A 22,034-nucleotide genomic window follows, 5' to 3' on the forward strand; every position below is an offset into this window, starting at 1 on the left:
AAGATTTACCTGAATAAAAGCATGGCCGTGTGCCTCAATGTACCTGGATGAATGCATGGCTGTTTGTTACTGGGTGATCCTTGGCTCTGTGCCTAAGCAAGTGCAACTGAAGGAATCCTCTTCTGTGTATAAAAGAGCAAGAAATTAGCTCTTTGGTGAAGACAGGGCAGCGATATGTACAGGTTGGGAGTAAGTACCATCGCCTCGCCATACTCCTTGCAACTATTACAGGCCTCACAGGTTGAAAAACCCTGCTAATCAGCTTGATTGACAGCTCTATTGAGCCTGTTGGGTGAACACAGAAATACATAGTGAGTTAGGTTGAAAAAGACACACGTCCATCAAGTTCAACCTTTTAGGTCTATGTATAACTTGCCTAACTGCTAGTTCATCCAGATGAAGGCAAAACCCCCATTTGAAGTCTCTCTAATTTGCCTCAGAGGGGGAAAGAAATCCTTCCTGACTCCAAAATGGCAATCGGACTAGTCGCTGGATCAACTTGTACTATGAGCTATCTTCCATAACCCTGTATTCCCTCACTTGCTAAACACCATCCAACCCCTTCTTAAAGCTATCTAATGTATCAGCCTGTACCACTGATTCAGGGAGAGAATTCCACATCTTCACAGCTCTCACTGTAAAAAAAACCCCTTCCGAATATTTAGGCAGAAACTCTTTTCTTCTAATCGGAATGGGTGACCTTGTGTCAGCTGGTAAATAAAGCATTAGAAAGATTATTATTTGATCCCCTTATAGAGGGTCGGACTGGCCTGCCAGAGGACCGGGTAAGAACCTGGTGGGCCCCAGCATTGGTGGGCCCTCTAATTACATTGGTGGTGCAGTGCATCCTGTGCCAGAGCCAGCCGCTGCGATAGTGGTGAGGACCCAGTCACCCGGACATCTCTTCTCCAGCTAGAACATCCCCAATTTGGCCAGTCTTTCCTCATGGCTAAGATTTTCAATACCTTTTACCAGCTTAGTTGCCCTTCTCTGTACCCTCTCTAATTCAATACTGTTCTGTTTGAGCACTGGAGACCAAACTTTAAGGTGTATTCTAGATGGGGTCTCACCAGTGCTCTATACAGTGAAAGAATAACTCCCCCATCCTCCTTAAAATCTATGCCCCTTTTAATACAGCTCAAGACCTTGTTTGCAGCTAGTGAGCACAATATCAGCAGTACCACTTTACTAACTGGCGTAGATGACAATTCACTAGTGAAAGAGCTCTGCGCTAACGAATCTTCGCACCATTTCGCCAGCCAAATTTTCGCTCAGGTGATCAATTATTACTCCGCAAATTCATCAAAGAGCGAACTTTCCAACACGTTACCCTTTTCATCAGTCTGTTTTGCCAGGTTATACCTGGCAAATTGATAAGATGAAGCTTATGTATGTGACATCATATCCTGTATGCCGATAAGTCATAAAAAAAAAAAGACAAAATGCTGGCATTTTATCATATTTTAATGTGGGATTATGTTTAAAAGTTGTAACTGTTAAATATCTTTTTTGTAATTTTTTTAACCATTTGAAGCTCATTTCCCATTTGTTTTAGGGTGGGCTCATGTCTAGGACATTAGAGGATCTCTTTAGTATTTATTTTGTTTCCTTGGACATTTTTAACAATATTTAAATTTAAGACATAAATATGACCTATATGTACCCGCCATATTGTCTGCGCTGACGAATTTTCAATGGCAAAAGTACGCCAGCGTTCATTTGATGATCTGAACCATTGCATTTTGATAAATACGTGTATTTGCTGCACATTAACTTTAGAGAAGTGTGGCGACTCTTACCAAGGTAAAAATTTGCCATTTAATAAATTTGCCCCCATAAGAGAAAGGGGGTGTATAGGTTCCACAGAACCTTCCTCTTCCTTTGGGGGGGGGGACATTTATACATGTAGCATCCAAACTGCATTGCTCAGCACAGCCTTCCTTCAGTGACAGTGCTAATAATAGAACTATGTATCTATGATGGATATATTTGCATTTCTCTGTGAAGAACAACATTCCTCAATACTTTTGCTTTCTATTGGGTGGATCAGGGGAATGTCTGGTCTTGGCCTGAGCTGATCAGAGTGAGGTCAGCTGTAATGTGGGAAGTGGAAAGCACCACAGCTCACACACATGTTGGGGTGACCTTTGCCTATAGAAGTGGGTGACAACAGTAGCCAATATCAAACATATTCCATATTTACTTTCACTTATGTTCTGAGCTATGGTTTTATACAGGTTGGGCATTATTCCTGCTGCTATCTGGTTACCATCCCATTATTCTGTTGTTAGGCTGCTGGGAGCAAAGGAAGGGGTGATATCACTCCAAACTGCAGTACAGCAGTAAAGAGTGACTGAGGTTTATCAGAGCACAAGTCACATGACTGGGGGCACATGGGAAACTGACAATATGTCTAGCCCCATGTCCGATTTCAAAATTAAATATAAAAAAACCTGTTTGCTCTTTTGAGAAATGTATTTCTGTGGAGCAGCACGATTAAATGATGCATTAAAAAATTATTTTTATTTGCATGAACCAGGGTTTTACATATGAGCTGTTTTATGAAATATCTTTTTATAGAGACCTACATTGTTTGGGGGTATAGTTTTCCTTTACTATACCCCCCAAAATGAATACTTAAGCAACAGATAGTTTATATCATATTAGGTGGCGTATTAAAAAATCTCACCAAACTGGTATATATATTTAAGTAAATATTGCCCTTTTACATTTCATTCCTCAAACCCCCATTTTGTGATGGTCTGTGTGCTGCCTCAGAGATCACCTGACCAGAAATACTGCAGCTCTAACTGTAAAAGGAAGAAATGTGGGAAGCAAAAGACACAACTCTCTCTGTTAATTGGATCATGTGACCTAACACATGATTGGTTTGTGTGCACCATGAATCGTACAATCCCAGGGGATGGCCCTTATTTTTTAAAAATGGCAATTTTCTATTTATGATTACCCAATGGCACAGACTACCAGAAAGGTTTATTATTATGAAAATGATTTATTTACATGAAGCAGGGTTTTACATATGAGCTGTTTTTATGTTTTAAGACCTACATTGTTTGAGGGGTATAGTTTTTCCTGAGCTGCATTTCACCATACAGACAATTCAGCCCATGACAGATCTCTTGCCACCACACTAAAGCATTGGCCAGTATCACGGTCATTAGTTTTTGAAGTCTTAAAGTTGATCACTCATCATGTAGGGTGGGGGGACCCTGGGAGTAAATGCTCATTTTGCTCTGAATAATAAAGTAGACCTAGGAGCCAGAAAGATATTAGAGCAAATACGGCACAGCATCTTACAGGTGCAAATACATGTTATATTTATTTCCTTGAGTTTTGCAGTTAAATCACATTACAGTCATTTCATGGAACACAGTCTCCCCCATATTCCCAAATTACTCATTAAAACACGGCCAATCCCTTCTATGGTATGGATAGAGTATTCTTTCTGGCCTGTGCTTTTAAACCCTACACACACAGTAAGAACATTATATGGAAGCTTCTTTATCAGTGATGTTATGTATTGTCCTTCCAACTACAATGACAGCTTTAATCAGGGAATGCTGGGAGATGTACCCCCACAATCTACAACATTCCAGCTGTGGTCTACAATGGATTTTATATAATCCTGTTGCTCATTCACTGAAATCATTGCCCATATGTTTGTATTATATTGTATGTGTACTCCTGGGTTGGGCTAGAGATTTACATTGGCAGTTTAACAGTAACACCAAAAAATGTGTGTTTTAATGGAATCATAATATAATGTAGTGTTGCCCTGCACTGGTAAAACTGGTGTGTTTGCTTCAGAAACACTACAATATAATTTATATAAACAGGCTGCTGTGTAGCCATGGGGGCAGCCATTCAAATTTCACAGTAGATAACAGAGCTCAACTGCTATCTGCTGTGTATCCTGTGCCTTTTTTCAGCTTTCAACGGCTGCCCCCATGGCTACACAGCAGCTTTTCTATATAAACCATAGTAGTGTTTCTGAAGCAAACACACCAGTTTTACCAGTGCAGCACATTATATTGTCATTGTTTTAAAATATTTTCACTTTTTGGTGTTACTGTTCCTTTAAGTGGTCAGCACTGTTTACAGATATCAATGCCTGACACACTCAGGAACACAGAGAAGTCACAGCCAGAGCTGCAGGTCTGTAATGAGCAAATTAAGGGGTAACTGCAAACCACCAATCCACTGTGGCCACTGCAGACAGTGTCTTGGCCTATGGCTACTAACAATTTAAGATAATTGTCACTTTTGTAAGGTGCAGTTTCAATTCCTGAGCAGTTTTATTCGTTTCTGCTTAAAAAAATATGATCAACTGCTCTCAGTAATGGATGACCCGAAACAGACCCCCCCAAAAAAAACAGTCCTAGCACCCAAACATAAAATATATTAATCTGTTTTGAAATATTAATTAGAACAAATGCATTAAATCAACAGAAGGAAATGGAATTGTGAGCATCATTCATTCTTATTTGATGCCAATTCACCTATCACCCTCCCACACCAATCAAAATAAGCCCTGGTGTTTCAACAATTTGGGTCCGACCCATATCTGGGCAGTTACATTAAACAAAACAAAGATCTATCTGAACTAAAGTTAAAGACTTGTCCGATCACGCTCATGTAAAGATAATGGCAGACAGAGAGATTCTGAACATATTGGAGGAGGAGGACTAAAGGCTCCAAACTCCCCCCCCCCATTTATAGTCAAAGGGAAACTCTTGTGAAAATGAAATATACACTTCATCATATTGAAATATGAAAATTTCTAAATACAATCAATTAAATATTCTGTACCATTTCTGAAATAATCAAGTTTATCTTCACTATTTCACTATTTTTTACATCTTCATTTTCTCTTCATGCAGCAGTTGGGTGTCAGAAGATGTATTAGAGCTCACTCTATTAAAATCACCAGACATCATGTCTCTCTACATGTAGGATTTGTGCAAAAGGCAGTTATTTTGTTAGTTACTGTTTGTACTGGAATCAGTTATTTGAGTGAGCTCAAATGTGAGTTACTATGAGTGGTGCTGGCAACTAGAATATAAAATAAATGAAAGGGGAAAGCAGCCAGTTATTTAGTGAATAAAGTACCCCCAGTCCTGGGGAAACTAACGTACACCCCCTAATATTCAAACATAACTACACTGCATATACAATGGTGTATTTCCCACTTGCACAAGAGCAGCCTCACTGGCTCAGGGCAAAGACAATGACTTCACAGCAGAGTGGCTGAGTGGGAAACTCCAGAGGACTTTATGATGCTTTAGAGGCAGGGCCGCCATCAGGGGGGGGGGCAAGTGTAGGGCCCGAGGGGGGCCCGGCAGTGCAGCACTTTTCGAAGAGCCAGGCCCCCCTTGACAGCTCCGAAGCCGTGCCGCCCGATGTCCCGAACAGCCAAATGCGAAACTGCCGAAGTCCTGAAGCGGCGGAAAGACCCAAAGTCACTAAAAGAGCCGACACTGAAGTTCTGAAGCGGCGAAAAGACCCGATGTCACGAAAACAGCTATAATTGAAGTCCTGAAGCCACGAGTTCAATTCCAGACACCAATGTGGGGTTTTTTTTTTAATCCCCTGGCCACCAATGTTTTATTTTAATACTCTATAGGCCCCTGCCACCAATTTTTTTTAAAAAATATTCTTGGGGCCCCAATTTTTTTAACTTGTAAGGGGGCCCTGGCGCCAAGGTTTTTTTTTTTAAAAAAAATATTCTTTGGAGCCCCACATTTTTTAATTTGTAAGGGGGGCCCTAACACCAACTTTTATGGGGGACCTGGCGCCAATGTTTTTTTTTTAACTTATAGGGGGGCCCTGGTCACCTTTTTTTTTTTTTTTTTTTTAACTGGTAGGGGGGCCCTGACCACCAATTTTTTTTTTTTTAAAAAAAAAACGTGTATGGGGGGGGGTCCTGGCACCACAGTTTTTTTTTTTTTACTTATAAGGGGGCCCTGGCCGTTTTTTTTATAATGGTCAAGTTTTTATAACTTATGTGTGTGGGGGGGGTTACCTTTTTTAGCACCGATGTCTGTGTGGTCTTTTAACTGTGGTGTGGACGGGATCTGGGGTGGGTGGGCGGTGCCAAGGGGGTCCCAAAAATGTTGTTGTACGGGGCCTCGTGATTTCTAATGGCGGCCCTGTTTAGAGGAGTGCTATATCTGGCATGTTCATAAGGGCAGGAGGTTTCACGTTTTCCTTTAACGAAACTCCTATGTAATCACAGTATTATAGAAAAAGTTCAACACATCATTAAAAGTGAAAGTCCATCAATTAAGTGGAAACAAAAAGTGCTTGGCAGTCTACTCTACATATACATTATAGATGGTGTGGCTAATGCGTCTCCATTACCTAGTTGTGGAGCAGGATGGAAAAGCATTACTCTGTATGCCATGGCATATTGGGTTTCAAAAGAATATCAGATAGAGATTGAAGTGGTCGTTGAAGTGAGAAATTAGAGATTCTCCACAGTGCAAATATAAGGAACCATGTCATCAGTGGGCAGGCCCGTCAGTGCCTTGGCTTTTGAGGTCTGGACGGCAGGAAAACCGGAGTTTAAATCTGCAAGATAATAATAATAATTTAAAAAAAGTTTAAATATAAGGTGCAACATGGCAATAACTGATCATCTACAATGGGTAACCAGAGCAGAAAAAACATTGCTTTCATATCCAAATGAGGGAAAAGTCACCTACAAAATACAGCATTTTTAGCATTATTCTATTTTACACTTTAGTTCCCCTTTAAAAGACAAGTTCTCTTTTAAAGGAACTAAAGTGTAAAAAAGAATAATGCTAGAAATGCTGTATTTTGTATACTAAACATAAACTTACTGCACCACAAGCCTATTAAAACAAACGAGTTATGCTTTCACACAGGGGGGTCCCTATCTTGTAACTTTGTTAAACATCTTTGCAAGACAGGACTGTGCACATGCTCAGTGTGGTCTGGGCTGCTTAGGGATCATCCCAATGATCAAAACAGCACAAGTCAAATAATATCTGCCAGAAGCCGATACAGCAAGACTAATGATTAATATATAAATCAGAATATACAGACTGTACTGGGTCCTGTGTTGTCATGTAATCTAATGTGGATTTTAATGTTTTTGTATTTTTTAATACAAACTTTCTCCAACTCTGCAGAACCAGTTACTGCAGCAAAATAATCCTTCAATGAGAATCCCAGTTTATCAGTTTAAATATGGCTCCATGATCTTTGTCCCTGCCACTGGAGTTGGAAACATTAAAGGGGATGTAAAGGCAAAAATAAAATCCAATATTAATCTATACAAAGTCGCCAACTGCTCTACAGGGAAACAAACAAAGCTGCTCGAGTTCTGCACGGCTGGGAAGTAAGGTGGGGGCTCCTCCTGTTGTTCAAAAGTATGATTGTTTTCCTGCAGAGCAGCTAAAGTTTCCTATCCACAGCAGTCAGAGCAAGTAAATGAAGAGAGAATCTCACTGCATAGTCAGGTTTCCTATAAAAGCAGTATTATTAAACACATTTTTTAATAAAAGTATATTGGAGATAGGTTTTTTTTTTTTATTAAAGAAAGTTAAAATGTGATTTTATTTTTTTGCCTTTAAATCCCCTTTAACATGAACTGTCCTTTTCAGGAGAAGGAAAGGGATCACTGGTGGTTGCCAAAATACAAGGCACTAATCACTCAAGATGTCTAACATTTTGGCAGCCCCCTCTCCCCAGCGATATTTTTCTTTCTTCTAAATAAACTTTTGGAATGATATAAACCAGGGGTCCCCAACCTTTCTTACCTGTGTGCAACATTCTGATGTAAAAAAAAAAATAATAAAAAAAAAAAGTTAGTGAGCAACACAAGCATGAATAATGTTCCTGGGTGGTGCAAAATAAGTCCTGTGATTGGCAATCGGTAGCTCCTATGTGGACTGGCAGCCTACAGGAGACTCTGTTGCAGGACATCTGGCTTTTATGCAACTAAAACTTGCCTCCAATTCAAAAATATGCACCTGCTTTGTGGCCACTGGGAGCAACATACAGGGGTCGCTCATGAGCAACTGGTTTGGGACCACTGATATAAACCATGATACTCTGATATAGAAAATATGTAACTGGGTGATGTTTTTTATGGGTTTTGGATCTTCGATCCTAAGGGCTGTGTACCTCTATGTTGGTAGAGATGCCCAAGGAGAAAGTAAATTGGTTCTGAAACATGGGATGGCTTTCATGTCAATTAAACAAACAAAACGAATACATTTCGCAGTTGGTCCAAATGCACAAAAATATGACCCCCTCCCATGAATTTTTAAATATCTTTTAAAAAGTAGAGCTACTGATGAGGTGTGAAACTTAGATGTCTCACCTTGTGTTCTAGCCGCTGGTAATCCCCTGAATTTGGTCTTTGCCCACCCTTGGCACGTCTTCCTTCCAATGCAAAAGCAATTATCTATTATAGAGAGATAAAACAGAATCATGAATATGGAGAGATGGTAAAACAGTGTTTTTAGGAATTACATTTATATACATGACAATAATAATAATATTGGCAGAAAGTCCTTGCACCCACCCACAATGGGTTTAGCACTTAAAATGGAAATTCAAACATGCCTTAAACTACTGCCCAAGGGAATGGGTGCAATATATTCAATTGGGAACAAGGTCCTTATTGGGTTAACAGTCAAGATGCACATGCAGCCCTACGATTGGGAAGTCTTACTCATTCAAAAAGATCCACTTTGAGAATTTAGTAAAAAAAGAGCAAGGCCATTGGCCACAAGTGGGAGCACTTACTGACTAGAGGAACAGATGCTCGCCAACCAATACATACTCATGTTTACAATCCTGAAAAGTCATATTTACAAGGAGAGTTTCCCAAGTTACTAATAGCAATCACACTAGGACTGTTGGGAACGGATCTCTGTATGATTGCTTCACAGCTTGCAAATGACGACTCAACAGTGTCCCCCTAGTTTCCATGAAGCTGCTGACTGGCTCTCCATTTTGAGTGCCTTCTCAGAGGCTATTATTCTCACTGTTACTATAGACACCAATTCTCCCTAGTATACCTCATATCCCACAGCCACAGTCCCTTCCCAGAGACTATTATCCTAACTCATACTATAGGCACCAATTCTCCCTACTATACCGGCTATCCCACATCCACAGTCCCTTCCCAGAGACTATTATCCCACTGCTACTATAGACACCATCTCTCCCTACTATACCTGCTATCCCACAGTCACACTCCCTTCCCAGAGACTATTATCCCACTGCTACTATAGGCACCATCTCTCCCTACTATACCTGTTATCCCACAGCCCCTTCCAAAATACAATTATTCCACTGCTACTATAGGCACCATCTCTCCCTACTATACCTGCTATCCCACAGCCACAGTCCCTTCCCAGAGGTTATTATCCCACTGTTACTATAGGCACCATCTCTCCCTACTATACCTGCTATCCCACAGTCTCAGTCCCTTCCCAGAGATTATTATCCCACTGTTACTATAGACACCATCTCTCCCTACTATACCTGCAATTCCACAGTCATAGTCCCTTCCCAAAGACTATTATCCCACTGCTACTATAGGCAATGTCTTTCCATACTAGGGCATTGTATAACATGCCAAACATGTACTTTAAGGTGAAATACCAAACTTTTAAACTAGTGGTGTTTTAAGCTTGCTGAATTGTTTAATATAAGGCGTTACCTTTCGCTTGTTGTGATAAGCAACATATAGTACAGCAACCAGGATAGCAGAGGTCACTAGGTAAGCAAAGAAATGGCTGCTTTCTGATTTATCCTGTGGCAAAGGTTTTACTTGAGATTTCTCCTGCACATCTGTTTTTTCAGTCTCCTTGTATAGCTCTAGGTGATTATCATCATCATCATCATCATCATCCTCATCTCCATCTCCAAATTCTGGATTCTGCTGGCCAGCATTGGTCTCCATATTTGGCTCATCGTGGCTCGGATCATTGTTGGTGTCATTGGGATCTTCTTTAGAACCGAGTGCTTCCTGGTCATCGATAGGGCTTTTATCTTTTTCTGCATCCTGTGATTCATCTGAAACCTTTGGAGATTGTTGTGCTGTCTTCTTTGCTTCACTGGTTCTAGGCTCATTCTGTAAAGGCACAGAATCTTTTTCTTTAGGCTCATTCTGTAAAGGCACAGAATCTTTTTCTTTAGGGTCATTCTGTAAAGGCACAGAATCTTTCTTTTCTTTAGGATCATTCTGTAAAGGCACAGAATCTTTTTCTTTAGGGTCATTCTGTAAAGGCACAGAATCTTTCTTTTCTTTAGGATCATTCTGTAAAGGCACAGAATCTTTCTTTTCTTTAGGATCATTCTGTAAAGGCACAGAATCTTTCTTTTCTTTAGGATCATTCTGTAAAGGCACAGAATCTTTTTCTTTAGGGTCATTCTGTAAAGGCACAGAATCTTTCTTTTCTTTAGGATCATTCTGTACAGGCACAGAATCTTTTTCTTTAGGGTCATTCTGTAAAGGCACAGAATCTTTTTCTTTAGGGTCATTCTGTAAAGGCACAGAATCTTTTTCTTTAGGGTCATTCTGTAAAGGCACAGAATCTTTCTTTTCTTTAGGATCATTCTGTAAAGGCACAGAATCTTTCTTTTCTTTAGGGTCATTCTGTAAAGGCACAGAATCTTTCTTTTCTTTAGGATCATTCTGTAAAGGCACAGAATCTTTCTTTTCTTTAGGATCATTCTGTAAAGGCACAGAATCTTTTTCTTTAGGGTCATTCTGTAAAGGCACAGAATCTTTTTCTTTAGGGTCATTCTGTAAAGGCACAGAATCTTTTTCTTTAGGGTCATTCTGTAAAGGCTCAGAATCTTTCTTTTCTTTAGGATCACTCTGTAAAGGCACAGAATCTTTTCCTTTAGGGTCATTCTGTAAAGGCACAGAATCTTTCTTTTCTTTAGGATCATTCTGTAAAGGCACAGAATCTTTTTCTTTAGGGTCATTCTGTAAAGGCACAGAATCTTTTTCTTTAGGGTCATTCTGTAAAGGCACAGAATCTTTTTCTTTAGGGTCATTCTGTAAAGGCACAGAATCTTTTTCTTTAGGGTCATTCTGTAAAGGCACAGAATCTTTCTTTCCTTTAGGATCATTCTGTAAAGGCACCGAATCTTTTTTTTCTTTAGGGTCACTCTGTAAAGGCACCGAATCTTTTTTTTCTTTAGGGTCACTCTGTAAAGGCCTCTCTTTACTTGTGTTATCCTTATCCTTTGTTTCAGGGGATTCTTTTATGACACTAATATTGAGAGGGTCTGGAATGCCCTTACTGGGTAAAGGGTTAGTAGAACCAGCATCTGAGACTTTAGGCTTCACTGGTGTGCTTTCATCGTGATCAACTGTATTGTCCTTTTTCTCCACTGTCACTTTACCTTTGGCCTTGTTTTCTGTAGGCAATTCCTGCGCACTGTCATTCTCAGAATCTAATTATCAAAAAGAAAATACAGATTAATATGGATGAAGCTTTGACCATATTTTCCCCCTCAATAATGAATTTATTAAAAGAGTTTCCTGTTTGTACCCCTGAAAACAAATGTTTCAGTAAAAACCTGGGCATGATATTTTTTTCTTAAAGGGATACTGTCATGGGAATTTTTTTTCAAAACACATCAGTTAATAGTGCTGCTCCAGTTGAATTCTGCACTGAAATGGTTTCTCAAAAGAGCAAACAGATTTTTTTATATTTAATTTTGAAATCTGTCATGGGGCTAGACATATTGTCAGTTTCCCAGGTGCCCCCAGTCATGTGACTGGTGCTCTGATAAACTTCAGTCACTACTGTACTGCAAGTTGGAGTGATATCTCTCCCCTTCCTTCCCCCCCCCCCAGCAGCCTAACAACAGAACAATGGGAAGGTAACCAGATAACACAAGATGATAGTTCACTGGTAGATTTAAGAACAGCACTCAATAGTAAAATCCAGGTCCCACTGTGACACATTCAGTTACAAAGAATAGAAGAAACAACAGCCTGCCAGAAAGCAGTTCCATCCTAAATTGCTGGCGCTTTCTGAAAGCACATGACCAGGCAAAATGACCTGACACACCAATATTACAACTAAAACTACACTTACTGGTTCAGGAATGAAATTTTACATGGTAGAGTGAATTAATTCAGTCTAAACAGTGTAATTTAGAAATAAAAACTACAGCATAGATATCATGACAGAATCCCTTTTCAGAAAACGATGACCAAAGCCACCCCCCAGTTCAACGATATTGGCAGTGATAGTGTGGCTAATGAGCCAAGGGACAGTATTTGTTCCTTCTGCACACTAGGCTGAAGGCAGTGCAATCCTTCCATAGGCTAGAGTGCAAATGAAAACAGTGCCTCAATCCAGTACTGAAGGGCTGCACCAGCCCAGTGCAACTGATGAAACTGGTAAGAGCCGAGTGTCAGGTGCAGGTAGTATCCCCAGGCTGGGGGTGGCATCTTATCACCTATAATAATAATAATAAACCAGTCTCATGATGCCGATCTCTCCCCAGTGACACCTTTATGAGCAGCCCTACTCTTGAAAATATAACCTGAAATGCACCATTGCCTGTTATTGAACAACCATTGAATGGGAGGAGACCTAGTAGTATGGCATTGTTCTAATCAAAAGGATCTCGTGTATAATTATAAACAAAACAATTTCATTCTACATAAATCCCTAAGCCTGTGCATGTGAGGCTGGCCACATACACTTTACACAGTACAAGTATGGGACCGGTTATCCAGAATGCTCGGGACCTGGGGGTTTCCAGATAACAGATCTTTCTGTAATTTGGCTCTCCATACCTCAAGTCTACTAGAAAATCATGTAAACCCAATAGGCTGATTTTGCCTCCAATAAGGATTAATTGTATTTTAGTTGGGATTAAGTACAATGCACTTTTTTATTACTACAGACAAAAAGGAAACATGTTTTAATATATTGGATTCATTTATTATAATGGAGTCTATGGCAGGCGGCCTTTCTGTAATTCGGAACTTTCTGGATAACAGATCCCATACCTGTAGTGTTTTTTTATTCTGTGGCATCTGAATGATTCCTTTATGCCCATGGGGCTCTCTTAGTCCCGTATCAATCCCTAGCTATGCACATTATCTCAAGTCATACATCACACCCGGTTTACAGATGTTCTATATATTAAAAGAAGAAGCACAGAATGTAGTAACAGATGACAGTTCCAAAGTATTTGTTCAGCCTGTAGGGTTACAGCACATGGGAAGACCCAGTCGTTTTAGGGAGGGGAGACAAGAACATCATCTCATTCATTTGTGTGTCAAATGTAGGTCAGTGATATAAGAAATGGTGCCAGTCTTTTTTTAAATTAAAGTAAACTATGTTAATTGATTGGGCAGAGCACATCTTTAGAATTAAACACAATTAAAAACTAACTCCAACATGCAATGGCAGAAAATCTCCCTACTAGAATATACTAGATGTAACTCAATAAGGCTCCTATATACAGGAACAAACACAAAGATTAACCCTCGTAACTCTGCCCTAAAGAGAGACTCCACATGTGTACTATTAGGCTTGGCCAGTGCTGTACCATGCTGCTATTCAGCACTTCAGTTGAAGAAGCTATGCTTATTACTGGTAGCAGCTATTTGCCTAAACACACTGCCAATACAACAGTAAGTTAAACTCTGCCACTGTCAGCTGGCGACTGCTAAATGTTTTCATGTGTTCCCATTTGCCCAGACTACCATCTGCAACTGTCACCCAGTTCTCCATTTAAATGAATGCACACAGGACAGCATGTTTGGACTGCTGTGATTCTCCCTAAGAGGGACTATTGCACTCAAAACAAGCTGTGCCCTATAGGCTTTAGACTGTACAAACAGTAGATACAAAGTTCTACCTAAACAAAAACCGGCTACGTTTTTTTTTTTTTTTTTCCAAATTTAAAGAAAAGATTTATTTTCCTAACTCTCTTTCCTAGAGTTTGGGATTAAGATAATCTGCTAAAATGCAAAAGGGAAAGAAATTCCATAGATATGTCGCCACAAGAGAGTTTTAAAATGGGAGAAGCAAGTCCAAGTCGCTGGTGAGGGAAAGTACTAAAAAGTGACAATTCATCCACCTGATCTGATTATCAGGCAGAACGATGGGCAGACAACAGTCAACAATGATTCGGTGGAACGGAGGCCTGATGATATTAAAAACAGAGTTTATTATAGACTGGGAGTGAAAGCTGTAAAGCTGGCCACAGACGCAAAGATCTGATCGTACGAATCATCGTACTTCCCCAACTCCCGACCTGCCACTAACTAATTTAACATTCTGATCAAATAAAGTACAAAGGAACAGATCAGCCGATGTTCTGCCCCTGACAACAATCGTATTAAAGTTCCGTCCGACCAAACCTAGTGACAGTCTCCCTCTGAAAATTGTACGATCGGCAATACATGCAGAGATATTATCGGCAGCAGACAGAAATCTTATAACCTGTCCCATCGACTAAACGACCGATCTCCGCAAAAGCTGCAGCAGGGTAAGTTTGTTTATACAGAGGGAGTGATTCGCACTGCACTGGTTAGTTGTTAGGGCAGAGACACATGCTCAGATTCGGGGACATTAGTCGCCCAGCGACAAATCTCCTTTTCTTGGGGCGACTAATCTCCCCGAACTGCCTCCCGCTGGCTAAAATCTAAATTCCCCGGCAGAATGGCACTTGGATCGTTTCGAGGAAACTCACAAGGAAACTTTGGGCGACTTCTGAAAACGAAGCAATCCGAGTGCCATCCAGCTGGCAATTTAGTTTCTAGCCGACGGGAGGCAGTTCCGGGAGGTTAGTCGCCCCAAAGAAGAGCCGATTTATTGCCGGGTGACAATCTCCCCGAATCTTAGCATGTGTCTCTGCCCTTATATCAGGGATCCCCAACCTTTTGAACATGTGAGCAACATTCAGAAGTAAAAGGAGCTGGGGAGCAACACTAGCATGAAAAATGTTCTTGGGGTGCCAAATAAGTGCTGTGATTGGTCATTTGGTAGCCCCTATGTGGATTGTCAACCTACATTGAGGCTCTGTTTGGCAGTGCACCTGGTTTTTATACAACTAAAACTTGCCACCAAGCCTGGAATTCTAAATAAGCTCCTGCTTTGAGGCCACTGGGAGCAACATGTTAAGCTGGCCATAGATGTTGAGATTTTTAAAAGATCAGATCCTGATCGTGAGACCACGATCTTCTCAGAACGATCGTACGATCCTACGAATTTACCATCAACTAAAAAGACCAATTTGCCAGGAAAACAAAGGGGAGCTGCCTGCTTGACCCTGCAAACATAGATAGATTGCACCGGGACCGACAAAGATTTTTTTGACCTGGCCGATCAATTTCCCGACAGCTGTCGGCCGAAAAATCGTAAGATGTACGATCGTTCGAATCCCACTAACCGCACGATAAATTCGAAGGATTGGTCGGGCTTCCCTAAAATCGGTCGTTCGGCAAGAATAATCGTCGCGTCTAGGGGGAGCTTTACTCGCGAGCTACTGGTTGATGATCACTGGCTTATATAAACAAGTCCTACAAACCAGACATTGGAGTTTTACTTTAAATTTCAGCCTTTGGTCATTCAGAGCAGAAAAATAAAAAACACAGATAGCCCTGACTTAATTAAGCCATGTGCATGGCAGTAAGGTTTTAAAAGAGATATTCTGCCCTATTTTCTAATTGACAGAGTAGCACGGAGGGCCCTGGATTGCCAAAACAGCAGTATCTATAGGCAGCTGAAAGTGAAAGTATGTTCCAGTTTTTGTCCAAGGGGATCAGGGTGCCATTAGGGTAGAGTTTCAGGGGGGGGGTTGCTGCTCTCATTCTCGTGAGCCAATATTGTGTAAAAACCAGATTTCTATTCAGTGGATAAAGGGAAGCAATGGCGGCAGTGCCTGTCACGTATAGAAATGACAATTAGCGATGCCTGTCATTAGTAAACACACAAGCCCTCATGGATCACCGGTTGCTGATGAGAATGAGAACAAGTGTTTCACTCGGGGGACAAAAAGAACAAGAGGCCCTAAAGCTTTCAGGCAGTAAATAAGCGAGAAGGAAGATGACAATGTAACAAGTGACAGGGATCGGTGGGCGGAAGGCGCCAGGTACAACACGCGTCAGTCCTTGTAAAGCCGAACCTGTGTCAATTCAGACCCGGCCAAAAGCAACAGTAATTAATCCCAAACGTAGACCCCCGAAAAGACTCTTACCGTCGGGATTCGCAGCGGTTAGCGAGACGAGGAGTAGAAGCAAAAGCCAAGACGCTGTAGTCGCCATCGTTACAGGAAATAAGTAAAAAAAAATAAAGCTAGTTCCTCCTTCCGGTAATCCGCGCCGCCATCTTGCTACACCTTGCTTGAAACAAAGCTGCATCGCTTCTTATTTGAATCTTCGATCCTGAGTGTACTAATATGGGAGGATTTACTCATACAAGGGTAGCGGCTAGTTCCCATCCTAGGAAAGGACGTGACGTCACGGTCATGTGATCCTACCATGTGACCGCTCCACTGCGGCTTACCTATTCGTGAGCGGCAAATTCAAACGTGGGAAAGTAGTAATGTGTTCTAGTGGCGGGCTGTGGACTCTTGACAGGACCTGCAACTAAATTCCCAGGGTTGCCAACTTGTATTGTAGGTTTGGTACAGGTTGTAACCTCTACCTCAGGTTTTGGGGCAGTTCATTGTGTCGCTGGATGTTTGTAGGGGTTGAAGGGATCGCTGCCTCTGAATTTCTGTGGGGTGAGGGGGGATCACAGTGAATTAATGTCAGGTAGACTCTATTCAATATTTAGACACCCAAATGCAGCTACAAGATTGTTGTTGGAGCTGGGGTTTTTTTTTTACCATTAATCTCGCACAATTACGGTGCAACTAGGGTTGCCACCCGGCCGGTATTTTGCCAGCCTAGCCGGTAAAATACCTGCCAGGGCCGGTATTACAAATTTACCGCCCTCCGGCAGAAACTTACCCGGAACTAACTTGCGTCTTCTGCCCCTCTTGCAATGGGGCCCCGCCCCCTTTCAATCATGCTGCATGTGGCTCCGCCCATTTTACGTCACACCCCGCCCATTTACCCGTGACCGCCCCTTTTTTCGTCACGGCATTACCGCCCCCCCATCACTGGCCGGTAAATTTTTTTTAAAATAGGTGGCAACCCTAGGTGCAACAATGGCAAGATAAAAATGAAAGGCAAGACATACTGACACAGCTATAATAACATTATATTCATTAACCATAAACAGCTTTGCTTTTCTGCCATGCACTGAAAGTCTCCCTTAATGGACAATAATGTAACTTGGGAACAATAAATTATATAGAAACTGTTGCCTTGGTGTTTCATGAGCTGACGGAAAATGTGAGCGCTCAGTCAAGTATTAGAACATGGGATAACGGTCATGGGAGGGACTTCTATATAACGAGAGGATCATTGATCCTAAACCCTTTTAAAGGACCAGTAACACCAAGTTTGCTTAACACTTAATTCCCCCCAAACTTCTAAATAAGTCAGGCTTACTCTCCCCTTTGGTTTTCTTTTTAAATCTTGAGCTTCAATCTGACTTCCAAAGTGCTTCATAACAGAATGTGAAAAGGTGACAGCCGATTCGGCATCTTATCTGCGTGTGGGGACTCCCAACGGATCCCCCCAATCGATATCAGGCCAAAAATCGGGCAGATATAGATCAAGCAAGTTTGATTTTTTTCTTTGATCCAGGATCGCATCGGCTAGTTGATGCGGTCCTTTGACCCGTCGGCGCCCATTCACAGCATTGTAATCTGCTTGTTTGGCCCCAGGGCCGAATGTTTGGATTAATTTGATATCGCCCAGCAGTTAGTGGGCATATCGGGTTAACTCTAATAGTGTATGGCCACCTTTAGTCAGCGACTCTCTCTGGACATGAATAACTAAGTGCTTCAGTGAGTGCTTCAGAACAGACCCCTCCAGCTTTCACTGTGAGCAGAAAAACCTCTGTACCTATGTCTCTCTCAAAAGCTCACTGACAGCTGCTAACACTAGGGGGGGTACAGCAGGGGCAGGGCCCTGAGACAGTAATCCCGGTGGGCCCCGGACCCCCCCGCCCGACCCTGACAACACCTGCCGCTAGACATGTAAAGTCAAATGTATTAAATAAGCTGGTATGCAAGAATATGATAGAAAAAATGTTATATCAGATCCTGGAGCATACAACTACCAGCATCCTCTCTGCTAGTGCAGGAATATGTGGAAGTGCCACAACAGGATCAAACTTTTTGTTTTATATGTGACATTTGGTACTAAAGTTACACTTCCTACGCTAAATGCAGAACCCCCTGTACCCCCTCAGTGGGGGCCCCCGTTACTGCGTCAGAGATCTCTGTATGTCTCTAGCCATTGCTAAACTACCCAGCAGTCCCTGTAATAACTAGTAGCTGAGCTGTAGTTCAGTTACAGACAGAGATCTAAGCAGGGCCGTCATTAAATGGGGACAGGGGGGGTGCAGTCAGGGGTCCCAGGAGATCTGATGGGGGCCCTGGTTCTAAAGCTGCTTATGTTTATAGTTTATTAGTGTTGTTTCAGAACTAGAGTGGGTGACAGTTCAGAGAGGCTTAAGTAGAAAGACAAGTAGCACAAATCAGAAAAATAAATGTCTGCCCTTAGGATTCCTGGCATTATGGGTGCAGGGGCACTTTTCAGAACACAGCTGGTTATGGGAAGCAGGCACACTAGGTACATGCAGGGGGAAAGGGAAACCAATAGGAATATGGAGATGACCCCTGTATTAATATAACCAAGGATTCATAGAGCATAATAGAGCATGATGGGATCTGTAGTGATGTTACAAGCCCACCGTGATCATGACATTATAAGCAATACAAATGCTACCTACCTCTTATGGTCAACCCTTATAGTGCATCATGGGAGATGACGAAGGCCCTTTCTACATGCCAGTGATAAAAGCCTACATCCTGATTGCCCAACATTTTTGTTAGCTAAATAGCACACGCAACAGCAGTCAGGCTCCCTCACTTCCAATTACAGCCTTATAGTGAGTGCATTATGGGATCTGTAGTTTATGCATTGGCATACTATTTTTAATCACAGTCTAGAAGGATAAAGAGCTGACTGCCATTTAGGGCATCTGGGGCTCTAGAAGTGTCAGGGTCAACAGCCCCCATTATGCTCCTGCTCACAATCTCTTATTATTTCTACCCAAAAAGTGAAATATTCCGAGCGATTTGCGAGAGACCGATTTGAGAGAGAAAGCGATTGTGAGAGACAGCAATAGAAGAAGAGAGAGAGAAGCAAAGAGAAGAGAGAAGACAAAGAAGAAAGAAGACCTTGAGTGACCCCCTGCCAGAGCTTAATAACATCTTCTCATTTGGGATCCTCTGGACAAAGGTACTGGTCCTGTATTTCCCCCTCTAAAATATGCGCTTGCAACAGTAAGGTTAGCTTATCCCTTGACTATAGGAGTTGCCATGCTGCTCATTATAGATGTAGCTATAGCTGTTCTTCTTTAGTCTGCAGTCCCCTTTGGTTGGTCCCAACCCACTATTGTCCCTGAAATTCAATGTACAGTCCCTACCCCAGCAATGTACTTTATCCCACTAGTATAAACTGGACTATATGCTTATCTATTCCAGGGCACCCCTAACATGGGACTCCCTTGGAAAATTTCCAGGGTGGGGCGAATTATGTATTATGTAATTTAAGGCAGGTGGGCAGCCAATCGGAGCATTTGAATAGTTCCAGTTCAACAGGTTCAGTAGAAGCACAAAAAAAAGAGGCATAATATCATGGCAGATAAATCATATTAGTAAACGTGCTTGTTCCTATGTGCTGTCCCTATACATATGGCACCTCTCCACATTAACTCTAACCTTCCCAAATCTCTATTTTATATTGCAGGGGTGTCGGAGATGGGCTTGTGCTCAAGCAAGAACCGCCTTTACATAAAAGGCTATCGCCAGGTAAGGCTGCTCTCTAAAGTGGCTGCTGACAAAGGTACCCAAGGGGTTGAAGGGAATACTAACCCAATTATTAACATTGTGTATCTTTCATGTAAATGTCATTAAATAGAAATAAACAGGGTTTAGTTTAGTGTTTGCCCTGAGCGTTACATTTCCCATATTTAGAGTTAGAACTTACTAGTGAGAGTTGCCATGTTATTTGCTCTGTAGAGATCATAGTTACATAGTATACATAGTTAGATAGTTAAATCTGGTTTAAAAAAGACAAAGTCCATCAAGTTCAACCCCTCCAAATGAAAACCCAGCATCCATACACACACCCCTCCATACTTTCACATAAATTATATATATACCCATATCTATACTAACTATAGAGTTTAGTATCACAATAGCCTTTGATATTATGTCTATCCAAGAAATCATCCAAGCCACTCTTAAAGGCATTAACTGAATCAGCCATCACAACATCACCTGGCAGTCCATTCCACAACCTCACTGTCCTGACTGTGAAGAACCCCCTACGTTGCTTCAAATGAAAGTTCTTTTCTTCTAGTCTGAAGGGGTGGCCTCTGGTACGGTGATCCTCTTTATGGGTAAAAAGGTCCCCTGCTATTTGTCTATAATGTCCTCTAATGTACTTGTAAAGTGTAATCATGTCTCCTCGCAAGCGCCTTTTTTTCCAGAGAAAACAACCCCAACATTGACAGTCTACCCTCATAATTTAAGTCTTCCATCCCTCTAACCAATTTAGTTGCGCGTCTCTGCACTCTCTCCAGCTCATTTATATCCCTCTTAAGGACTGGAGTCCAAAACTGCACTGCATACTCCAGGTGAGGCCTTACCAGGGACCTATAAAGAGGCATAATTATGTTTTCATCCCTTGAGTTAATGCCCTTTTTTCTGCAAGACAGAACTTTATTTGCTTTAGTAAACACAGAATGACACTGCCCAGAATTAGACAACTTGTTATCTACAAAAACCCCTAGATCCTTCTCAGGATGTACATGGAAACATATCCAGGTACAGTATCTAATGAATATATTTGTTCAATTATTACTATTTTGTAATAGGGCTGATGTATTGAAAGCCATTTCAATGCTGTGATTTTGTGAAAAACAACCACAAAAAGAACATATAAATCCTGCGCACCTGAAACCTATTGAGATGCCATAGAAACTAATAGGAAGTGTATCTTCTTCATTTTGGCAAGGAATTGGTATTGGGATCAAATGGCTTGAAAATGCAGAGAAACCTGCGATTTACAACTTGTTCCATAATCACAGAGGGAAATGGTACATTCGCATTTAGTAATGTTAATTTGCATAACTGCCATATTTCTGATTAAAATCCCCCAAAATGTTATAGAATTTCTACAGAGATATCACTTGCTAAGGTTAAACCCTTGGGTACAAGTTTAACGTTATTTTGTTTGGTTTTGCAGAGACCCACCAGCCACCAGCACCCTCGCAGTTTACACGGTACCATGTATTGATGCACCTCTGTGAAGATGATCTTCATGACACAGAGGTGAGTGAGCCATTCTCAATTCCACCAGCGGTGTCTCCACTCCAATGCACCATGTTTCCACCAGTGGTGCTCCCCCCTTACACCTAAAATATGGTTTCATAGACAGGAGCACCCTTAGGCCACTTGGTAGACCCTGCATTCCTTTTCAATCCATCCCTCAAACTGCAGAAGCCAGGTCTGCAGGCTGCCTGGGGTCCAATGGAATGACGAGGAATGCAGGGTTCACTTTGTAGCTTAATGGTGCTCATGTATATGCAGCCATATTCCCTTCTATTATAGTTCCCTCCACCGCAATTCCAACCACAGTGTACCTTATTTTCCCAATTATTTCTACCGTAATTCCACCAACGGTGCCACACATACATCTAAAATATGGTTCCATAGACAGGAGCACCCTCAAGCCACTCGGTATACCCTGCATTCCTTTTCACTCCATCCCTCAGCCTGCAGAAGCCGGGTCTGCAGGCTGCCTGGGGTCCAATGGAATGGAGCGGAATGCAGTGTTCACCATGTAGCTTAAAGGT

General features: G+C 41.6%; 1 protein-coding gene across 3 annotated transcripts in view; it reads right to left on the bottom strand.

Annotated features, from left to right (window-relative positions):
* Positions 1-6,059: 6,059 nt before the first annotated feature.
* LOC108712726 (trans-Golgi network integral membrane protein 1) overlaps positions 6,060-22,034 on the bottom strand; it is a 68,011-nt gene continuing 52,036 nt past the window's right edge. For 2 of the 3 annotated variants that reach the window (XM_041588120.1, XM_041588119.1), the window contains 3 exons: positions 9,722-11,469; positions 8,372-8,455; positions 6,060-6,591 (listed from right to left, as the gene is read on the bottom strand). In XM_041588120.1, coding sequence (XP_041444054.1) covers positions 6,586-6,591; positions 8,372-8,455; positions 9,722-11,469 — 1,838 coding nt within the window. In that variant the 3' untranslated portion in view covers positions 6,060-6,585. Of the gene's footprint in view, positions 6,592-8,371; positions 8,456-9,721; positions 11,470-16,245; positions 16,569-22,034 lie in introns of those variants that run through there. The other variant, XM_041588118.1, reaches the window with a different exon arrangement.

This window comes from Xenopus laevis, chromosome 3S, assembly GCF_017654675.1.
Source record: "Xenopus laevis strain J_2021 chromosome 3S, Xenopus_laevis_v10.1, whole genome shotgun sequence".
In the NCBI taxonomy this organism is placed as follows: domain Eukaryota; kingdom Metazoa; phylum Chordata; class Amphibia; order Anura; family Pipidae; genus Xenopus; species Xenopus laevis.